The sequence below is a fragment of the Chinchilla lanigera genome, unplaced genomic scaffold, assembly GCF_000276665.1.
Source record: "Chinchilla lanigera isolate Chin_1 unplaced genomic scaffold, ChiLan1.0 scaffold00016, whole genome shotgun sequence".
Taxonomy (NCBI): Eukaryota; Metazoa; Chordata; class Mammalia; order Rodentia; family Chinchillidae; genus Chinchilla; species Chinchilla lanigera.
In genome coordinates this window covers 27,418,967-27,429,391 of record NW_004955417.1, presented here as the reverse complement: position 1 = coordinate 27,429,391, position 10,425 = coordinate 27,418,967, and the positions used below count along the sequence as shown (strand labels likewise).

General features: G+C 54.0%; 1 protein-coding gene across 1 annotated transcript in view; it reads right to left on the bottom strand.

The window, feature by feature from the left end:
• The window catches only part of Baalc (brain and acute leukemia, cytoplasmic), a gene marked incomplete at its 5' end in the record, with an annotated part of 9,857 nt that extends 7,229 nt beyond the window's left edge, over positions 1-2,628 (bottom strand). Inside the window, 1 exon segment of the mRNA XM_013512841.1 lies at positions 2,477-2,628. Coding sequence (XP_013368295.1) covers positions 2,477-2,628 — 152 coding nt within the window.
• Between the last annotated feature and the right edge of the window lie 7,797 nt (positions 2,629-10,425).

Genomic DNA, 10,425 nt, shown 5'->3' with positions numbered 1-10,425 from the left:
AACACAGCTGCCTGGGCTGCTTATCGAGCTGCGGGGTCCCCGCCCCCCTGTGACACAGTTCCCACTGCCAAGAGAGCCCCGAGGGGCCAGCTCTGCCTGGCCCCATTTAGCTACCACACAGGCTCCTGGGGTGTGTGTGTGTGTGTGTGTTTGTGTACACGAGTGCGTGCATGTGGCATGGAAAGTTTTCCTTAGCTATCTCCGAGCCTTTGTCCTCAGCGGCAAACTAGAGACAACACCAGCATTTTAGACACAATCCAAATATCCTGAGCACTAATGTGGTGACGTAGTCCTCAGCCTCCAGGGTGCCCAGGACACATGCAAGTAAGTAGATAGCTGCTATCAGAGGCCAGAGGAAGACCGACTGAGCACAACTCACTGCTCAAATTCCTAGCTGGAACCCCTCCACTGCCAACTGGAGTGCAAAGTGGTACAGTCACTTTGGATAACTGTCTGTGTCCAAACTGTCATTCACGTCAAGTCAGACATGCAAATATACACCCCAGGCACGCACTAGATGTAAATAGCTTTATTGTTCATGATGACCCCGAATTTGTCCATCAAGTAAAATAGATGAGCTGCAGTCTGTTCATATAATAAAACACATGACAATGAAAAATTTAAAAAACTGCCTCAACTCACAATGACAAGGATGTTCTCACAAGGACTGCGTCAGCAAAAGAAGCCGGGCAACACCGCCGCTGTATGGGTCCGTCTACGAAAATCAAAAACGCAGAGCCACCTGCTCTATCATGGGAGAGGTCAGAAGGGAGGTCACTGTTGGAAGCGATGACCAGGAAGGGGTAAGGGGAGACCTGGGGTGCGCTGATGTCCTTTCTTGACCTGGATGAATCCCCATCTTGCCGTTCTGTGTGTTCCCCGTGGCAGACTCCACTACGCTCCTTGTTCTTGGCTCTCCCTCCCACTCAGGCTCATCTGTTTGACGTCACAGCCACTAGGATGCTAGTGGGCAGATGAGCGGAAACGTGTGTTCAAGCGGCTGGCCTTGCCCTCTTGGGTTGGCACCATACCGGTAGTTATGAGAATGCACTTCAGAGAGCTGCCGCTTTCTTGGCCTGATTTCCAGAGCAGTGTACTGTGCTTGGCACAGACTGAGCCAGACCTGGATGCTAAAGTCAGGTGGGGCCCCCTGAAGCAGCAATTGGCTCTGAGGGCAGGAGGACAGGGCCGTACTGCAGCCACAGGATGTTGGTGAGGTTTAGTGCTTACGCAGCCCTACAGTGATAACAGCTGACTGAGTACTCTAAGAAGTCATGCTCCTTCTTTTGAATCTTTGCCTTTTCTCAGTGAAAAATTGTGATGTCCATCTCCAGAGCTTATACGCCCATATGCATGAGCCTATTCATGCGACCCAACGCAATGAACCTCACACTGGATCTCCTTGTCCTGCGGGCGATGCTGAGCTCGCCACGCTCTCGGAGGTGGTGACGCCAAGAGACCTGAAGGTACTTCGTAGAGTACAAAGCCCAACTCTCCTGAGAAGGACAGAGGGGGGAAGATGGGTGTGGTGAAGGGGACAGATGTCTGGGCCTGACTGCAACTGTTCCCAAGCTTCCGAGTGTGGTTCTGTGGGTCCAGGCCACCTGGGGGTGGCAAGGTCAGCCTATTCAGGGGCAAAGGAGGCTATATGGGGCCCAGGAAGACCGATGTGCCCCACTGGTGCCCCATCTTCTCGGCTGGGGCAGAGGTGCCTCACGTCCTGCTAACCCTTAACTGTCCCTGTGACGCCTCTGCTCACAGCAGCAGGCCTCTGGGCTGACGGCTGTGGTATGGTTTTACTTCCGCTGTGTGGACTTCCTGCAAGGCCCCTTCCTGAATGAACATGAAAGCTGAATTTTGCCAACCAGGGAGTTGAGAGGCGACTCACTGATGTGAGCGAGGTTTCGTGGCTAGACAGCCAGCCACGCCCACAGCACACAGGAGGCGCTGGCCGCAGGGGCAGGAAGGGAATGCCGACAGGACAGCGGAGAGCACAGCGTGCAGACGGAGTGACCCTGGCCTTGCAGGGATGGAGATGGGGTCGGGGCAGAGGACGGAGTGGGAGATGGAAGGAGGAGGAGGAAGAGGCATGCGCAGCATTTCTCCGGCTAGGGAGGACCCAGGGCGGCCGGAGGACCCAGGGCAGGCATAGCGCTGGGAGAAAAAGGGTCAGAGAAGGGCCAGCCCGGCCCAGGACTGCGCACTCGCCCCTCTGCAACCGTGGCTGTCTGGGGTGACGCCGCCTCCCTGCCCGCTCCCCACCTGCCTTACAGCCTGGTCCGAGAGGGTTCCAGCCAGCACAGGCCTCCCCACCCTAGAGGAGACCCCTGAACACAGCCGCACCGAGGCCCACCCACGCCTCCTCCAGAGCCAGTCACCCACAGGTACCGGGGCGGGCGAGGGTGACAGCCGCGTTCACAGTGGTGGCGGGCGGGGACTCTCCCGTGCCCGGATCTGGCCCACCATGTGCCCCTACCTCTGTGGTCCAAAGGCCATTCTGCTTCTGGGCCCGAGGCCCGGAGCCGAGGTTCTGCGTGCCACAGTTCATCTTCTTCTCTGGGTCAGGGATCCCGCCGGGGGCGGTGGCTCGGGGGACGCCACTGGGGGACTGGCCATCTTCCAGCGCACCTAGGGACAGAAGCAAGATTTGGGAGAAAAACAGTCAAAAAAAGAAGTCACCAGAAATCCCGCCGCACAGAACTACCCTGATCTGTAAGAAATTACATGGTTTTTCAAAATAAAATTTACATTTCAAAATAATTTTGAACGTCACAGTTGATGGCAGTTCTCCTGTACCGGGAAACACGCAGCCTCGTTATTTTCAGGGGTGGATGCTGTATGCACTGTGTGTCTGCCTGTGTCACGCTCTTAATCCTCTCCAACGGGAAATTCGCTTCCACTTTTTAATACTAAACATTACTGGGGCAAAACCCCTTGTGGTGAAAGCTTTTGTCTCCATCACGTCCTCCGGACAAATCCCTGGACCTCCCGCCTGCCAGTCCTGTGGAGAAGTTTGCATCCCTCTCCCTAAAGCGCCGATGTGAGCAGGGGGTGTGCAGAGCAGACGCCAAGGGCTGACAGAATTTAATGCACCCGAGAAGTGGGAAGAGAAAGCCATGGAGACGGAAGGGCATCCCAGTGGACAGAGAAAGCCCAGGCCACAGAGGCACTGCCTGCTGGGATGGGCGGCCACCTCCTCTTCCACCAGCCAAGGCCCCCGGCAGCAAGGGGCTTGGCTCAGGGAGCCAAGTGGGCTGCTCTGGGTCCCGAGCTGCGCGGATAAAGTCCAGTTCAAAGGTGACGCTGTGACCCACCTCCAGACCAGACCTGCAGAACAAGACCAGGGCTCTCCTGAGCCCAGCGGGCCTCAAAGCGGGCCCTGCCTGGGGCCCGTAGTGGCTGTGGAGCACACGGCAGGTCCTGCCTTCTCACAGCCCGTACGGGCTTCCAGAACTCCTGCATCTCACTCGCCACTGGTGACTGAGCCGATGACTCTGGTCCCCCTCCATAGGCCAGGGTGTCTTTGTAAACTTAGCCCCTCTTTGGGCAAATGAGTAGGGCAATCGGGAGGAGAGGGAGGCAGAGAGATTTATTATTTTTAAACTTATTTTTCATTTTGGTATCTGATGCTCAGTTGCTTCAGCTCAAAATAATCCTTATACCAAAGTGGAATATTTTAGGGTGGCGTGTTTCGGGTCACGTATTTGGGGGCGACACATCAGGTCTCCACACCAGGCATGTCTCTTGGAGGGGACAGTTATTTTCCCTCTACAAGAAGTCGAGGCAGGAGGGATCAGGCTTAGACAATAAGGATGGCACTTGTTCCTAGGGCCTTCCGGTAACCTGGCTCACTCACCCTTGCAGTAATTCACGAAACAGGACCCAGCCGTCCAGTTCAGTTAATGAAAGCGCTGCCTTCTAGCAGACCTGGGCTCCGACTACATGTCCACCTCACGGCCCCCGTCCTCTCCCAATCCTGGGAGTGGGAGGTTTGCCTTTAACTTAAGGAAGAGCACATGAAGGTTCAACCCAAGCACTGCATGTTTCCAAAACCTGTGGTATTCCAAGTATTTCCTCCCACAGACGTTCCCAGTAGGCAGTTCTCAGGGCTCACAAGCCTCCACGTCCCCTTGAAGGTGTTATCTTCGATCTGCTCTGCCAGGGCTTCATCCCACCCAGGCCATAGCCAGGCCATCAACTCGGCCCAAGGACGGAGACAGCTGTGTCCAACACTTGCTGATGAGCCGCAGCCAGTGACTTCCTGCCATAGCTTCTTGTTATTCTGGAGATGAGATTAAAATGGCAGCTGGAAGCCTCACAGAGATCAGGGCTTCCCCTCAGCCACAGCAACTGGCCATCCTTGGCGAAGGTGGTCACAGGGTTGCTCAAAGTCACCAGAAACTACCCGCAAGGTGTGCCCTTCAGTGACAGAAAACTGAAGCATAAGAACAGCAATCTATCCAGGAAGAGTCTCCAGTCACACAGAGGAAACTGGCTCCTCAAACCTTGCCTGGGCCCAGGTCCAAAACACATGAGGTATGAATTAATTTTTGACTACTTAACCACTCACTGAGAATCCATCTCCTCATATTTCAGAATGACCCAGAATAGAAGGGTGTTCATTGTGTCTTCAATCTCTGCCCAGGGACAGGGGTATTAAAGGTTTCTGAAGGAATGACAGTGTTCTAACACTGACTGTGAAGATGGCTGCACAAGCCTAAGAATGTTAAAAAAAAAAAAAAATCTTGTAATTGTATGCTTTACAGCGGGCAATTGTACGGTAGGTGAATTATAGCTCCACAAAGCTATTATTTAAAAACTGGTGAGCAATACATTTTGGAAAGTTTGAGCATGAACAGAAATTAAAGGAGCCACTTTAGACTTGAACAGCAGTGGCAGAGGAAAGCACCAGCCGGGGGCTTCTCCCACCCTTCAGGACACAGGCGGAGCCTGCCACAGCCTCTCAGGCCACTGGAGGCCACTGGAGGCCACTGGAGGCCACTGGAGGCCACGAGACGAGCCAGCAGCCGGTCACATCTGCCCTGGCCTCAACAGCTAGTGAGGAGGTTCCTTTGGACACCACTTAGGGCAGCAGGGGAGCCAGGGTCCTGCCCCAAAGAGACGCCTAGGAAGCAGGCCGGATCCCAAAGGAGAGACCACTTTGCCTTCCTTCTCCCTGCCGCTGTCCCCGCCTCCCTCCACCCCTGAACCCCGTGACACAGGGATCTAAGGGGCACAGTTCAGCCTGAGACATGTAGCTTTCCTTTTATAAAATGAAGTTTATGACTCCTTAAGCAAACCTCTCGCCGCTGCACAAAGAGGCCTGCTGAGACTGGTCTATAATTTATGCCGCTGTAATGGTGAAAAATGTCGTTAATGTAGCCATCATTTGGATATTTACTAAAGAAATTGTGATTTGAGTATTCTGTGGCTGTCCGTACAACTATTTAAAAGTACGAAGTAGACTTACACAGAAATGCAACATATATCATAATGAGTTGGAAAACCTGTAGAGCATAAACATTTACAAATGTCAGCTTTTCTGTCAGGGGGAGGACTGTTTTATACGTAGTTGCTATTGAGTAGAACAATGTCCAGCAGAATGATAGCAATGCTTGGTTTTGGGAAAAGATTACAGACCAGGCTCACAGGGTAGTTAGACGTGCATGTATCTACAACACTTCTATATTGTTCTCAGGCATTTTTTATGAAATGATGAGTTTTTTCAAAAATAGAGCTATGTCATATTTTTATCATGTGTCTGAGGCTCATGGTTTTGCAAAATACCAAAGAATGAAGTCATGAATCAAAGAAAGAGGTTAGGAAAGTTTTACTGGAAATAAGGAGAGGAGGGTAGGTCCTAGATTTTAGGAGGGGACCCGACTGGATGGCTATGTGGCCCCTCACTTCAGAATTATTTATAGGTGCCGGGCATGACGGCACAGGCCTGTAATCGTAGCACTTGGAAGACTGCGGCAGGAGGATTGCTGTGTTCGAGGCCAGCCTGGCCTCTGGCGTGGGTTTAAGGCCAGCCTGAACTGCAAAGAAAGACCCTGTCTCAAAAAAAATTATAGAGTAGCAAGGTACAGGAATTATTTAATTGTTGAATGGCTACATATTAGGAGTGTTTTTGTGAAGTAAAAAAGAATGATCCATCACAATTTGTTTTTAGCTCAGTTTTTTACTATCGTGTTTAAAGTAAATTGGGATTTTAAAAGGAGCTAGTTGTCTTGTACTATAATTTCCACAGACTCTTTACGAGGGAGGGGGCTGCTATGTTATAGAGGAAGCTCACTGTATTTTGAATTTTTCAAAACTCAGGCACTCAGGGGGTGGTGGCCACTCTGTAAGAGAGAGGGGCCACATTCCATGTTCCCTAAAAATGTTTATTCCTGCTCAGTCTTCATTGACTTTCTATTTTTACTTTAATTCCCATTAATATGGCTGAGTTTTCCAACATCTGCAGCTCTTCCCTTACCTGGCTGCCTCACTCATATGCTGACTAAATAAACTCTCTTCTGCAATTTCCTATCAGTAAATAGCTTCGGACCCACGTAGAAGGTTTGTCTGTTCTCAGTTACATTACATTTAATCACCGTATGTGCTATCAAAACCAATCAAATATAATGACACATAAGGATAAGAACACTCTAGAAATAGTCGCTGCTGTTTTAGCCTATTTCACCGAAACACTCAACCCTTCTCAAACCAAGGGGGAGCTGTGCGAGTGACTGCCCGGCCGGTCAGCCAGTGGTGTTCACCGAGGCGCCCTGCAGTGTATCGGGGGAGGCTGGGTGCTCTGGGAACAGGCGGGTTACCTGCATGACTGCGGCCGGGCATGGTCAGCGCTCCGAGAGCTCAGACCCTTGAACGGGGTTTTCTCAGGAAACACTTGGTGAGGTTGGGCATGAAAATGGGAAGGGGAGGGGAAGAAAAATTCCTACCTGTGTGCGCAAGCCACCCCAACACAGACAGAGGCAGAAGGACCCCTGAAGCAATTGCCAGATTAGACAGGAATTTGACTCTTTCTACTTTGTTGCCATAGAAACTGAAGAGTAGCCAGCTGCACACCCCTCCCCTGACTTTTTTTTTCTTAGAAGAGGCTGTCGGTCAGGCTGTAACTGGTCACTTAGGTTCACAAGCTCAGAGGCCTGCGCTTGCTGCTGACCAAATCGACAGAGGCCATATATTTGGGAAAAAATGGAAAAGGGACTTATTGAAAACCAGCTCCAGGGTGGTGGCAGGGCCGTCTCCCCGCATGCAGGTGCGCCAGGGTCTTCTGCAGCAAGGAGCAGAGGGGAGGGCACGGAACCCACACCCACCTCCCCGCGCTGTGTCACTGTGTCACTTCCAGCGTCTTCGGTCCTCCCATCTTTCTTGAAGGAAGGAAGCCCGGCTCCAGCTTCCCGGGGCTGCATCTGCACCCTGGGGCGCTGCTCTGGGGCTGCAGGCGGAGATGAGCTCCAAGGAGCAAAGCTTGGAGAAGCTGCTTGTCTTTGAAAGAAAAAACCCTAGTGCAGTTACAAAGTGGTTATGGCGAGTTAAGCCTCTTGCCCGGCCCTGTGTGGGCGCCTGGGCCAGGCCTCCACGCCACGCTGCCGGCCTCTAACCCTCTGCCATGCCAGGCCTTTGTGTCTGCAGCCACCTGAAAAGCTGCAGTGACTCACAGTCTCGGAGCCGGGAGCAGCAGGGCGATACGTGGTGCTTTGAATGAAAGGCTTTGTTCCTGCTTTAAACTCTAACTCCCCCAGGGCGGCGCAGGGCTGGAAACCCAATCAGGCCCGGCACTGGGAACCAAGGAGGCCACGCGGACGGAGCCCAGTGAGGAGACAGGCGCATGCAGTGCCCAGCCCTTCCCCAGACCTGAGACTGTCCTCCTCCCAGAGGCTCGGCCCCGGTCACCCACTGAAGATGCGAAGCGCATTCCCTGCCACCTGGAGGCCACGGCAGCCCGGCTCCTTCCCCACCCCCACTCACGTCGGCCCCACTCCAGACAGGGTGCCGACCGCCTGCGCTGCGCTGGGACCCGGCAGCTGCCGCTGTGTGGCGCTGACCTGGAGTCCTGCTCTTCCCTCTCTGCAAGCTCTCCTGTCCCTGGGCTCACGCCTTCCCCTCTGCCCTCTCTGCTCCAGCGCATGGCGTGCCAAGGGCACCCGAAGCCTCCTCCTAGGGAAGTCTGATCTGACTTCAGCACGGTCTCAGACACAGGCACTCAAGGAACACCGGGCAGGTGGCGGGAGGAGGGTCCTGGTGCGGGGAGGCCATGCAGAACTGGCGTGTGACCCTGAAATTCCAAAGGGTGAAAGGAGGGGCCATGAGCCTGGTGTGCGCATGTGTGCACTGCAGAGGCTGCAGGGAGCGACGGGACACTCCACCCACTGACATCGGCCCAAGGGGCCCTGCGCTCAGCCCCAGCCACCTGGCCCTCACCTCTACAGCTTGCTGTGGCTCCCGTGGCCCCCAGGCCAGGCGGGGATCTGCCCATGTGTCAGGACCAAGCGTGTCCCTCCCAGCCCTGTGAGAGCCACTCAGACACACGGCCTCGGCACACATGGATAGATCCGTGTCCCAAGGAAGGCTGCAGGGAACAGGCTCAGGCCCGTTTGCGCTTCCACTCTCCCCATGAGACACAGCACTCATCCCCAATTCAGCCGCTGTCCCTCCCACCTTAGGGGGACACCTGGCAGGTACTGTCCGGGAGGAAGCGGCCTCCCCCGGACACTGAGCTTGCCAGCACCTAAATCTCAGATTCAGCCTCCAGAATTGTGGGAATCACTCTTTATTTTACAGTACCAGGCCTTGAGCATTTTGTAATAATAGCCCAAACTGGTGCCAGGGAACAGTATTTTCTACACCACATTCAGCATGTAGAAGGTCTGTATTTTAGTTCGCTCTGGGAGGGACAGTGGGCACCGAGATTCACCTCTCTCCTCCTCCCCAAGGCTTCTGCAGGCTCAGAGCTCTCTTCCGTTAGAATGATCTCATAGCTCACTTTTGGGCTCTCGGAGAGAGAAAACGATAGCATAAATTCACTTTCTTCTGTGCGGGGATTAGATAGAAGACATTTGCATCTCGCATGGACTTGTGTCTTAGATCTTCTCCTAAAAGCGCAGGACCCTGGCTTGCTGGGGCGGTCTCGTGGCTTGCCCTGGGACTGGAAAACCCAGGCAATCAGCCACTAGAAAGGAGGCCAAAGGGAGGAGGGCGCTGAATGGATGCGTTCACTAGGGTTAGGAGGGAAGGGCACGGAGAAGCGTGGCACGGAGGGAGATTTGGGGTAAATCTGCCTGGTTTGTAAAATGCAAGTCAGAGCATTCCAGGGAGGTTTTGCACATCAGGAGGGAGCTTCTTTTGTGGTATTTCTCCTGTGGGACGGAGCAGGACTGAATCTGTTGGTGTTTCCTCACCGCCATCTCTATTCCGAGAGCAGCCCTCTGCAGGCCCCGGGTGGCTGAGTTACCCCAGCTGCACCTTGGCGGTGGCTCCGTGCACCTAGGGAAGGGCATGGAGACCAGGCAGGCCGGAGCTCACACCCAGCCTGTGCCCTGCAAGCTATGCGACCCTTCAGAGGAGACAACGCGACACGTGCTACCTTCCGAGTGTCGCACACTCTGCAGTGCGGTGTCTCTTTCTGAAAGTGGACATCATTACTCTCATTCTCCTGATGAGGACACTGCGGCCTAGAAAGGCCAAACCACCTGCTTGAAGACACAGTCATTCTCGACGGAGCTCGGACTCAGTGGCTGGGTCTCTGTGACTCCAAAGACGGCTTGTTCCCGTCCACCGCCTTAGTGACTGTCCTGCTACTTAGCGTCACTAAGTCTCAGTTTCCTTGTGTGTAAAGTGCGACTCATGGTATCTACATCAAAGACTGGCGATCAAAGCAAAGACAGATGACCTGGCACCCAGTCGGGATGCGTTTCACAACCTCCCGCCCCCAGGCACCGTGATGCTGGGAAGTTTGATTTCAGATCTTTTCCGGAGAGCAAAGAGAGCTCAAAGTGCTGAAAGAAGTGGAGGAAAGCAGGGACAGAGGCTGTCAACCAAGTCAATAGCTTTGTCCCCAATCTGGCCAAGGGGTGGCACCCACCAAGGGACTAACTCCCACGGACGGAGGGGCCCCAGACTGACCCGGAGGACCAAGGCTGACTGCAAAGGGGAGACCAGGCTGCGGGACACATTGTTCCGACACAGGGGCTCACTTACCACATGTGCTGGGAAGTTGAGGCGTGACCCATGCGACCGTGATAGGTGCACAGGCTTTCTGCAGAAGGACAGACTCCTTGGGCGCATGGCCAGCTAGTGGGTGTGTCTCACACTGACAAGAAATAACCATGCAGGGGCTGGGGATTTAGCTCAGCGGCAAAAGCGCCTGCCTGGCAAGCGCAAGGTCGAGAGTTCAGTTCCCGGTACCGGAGAAAAACC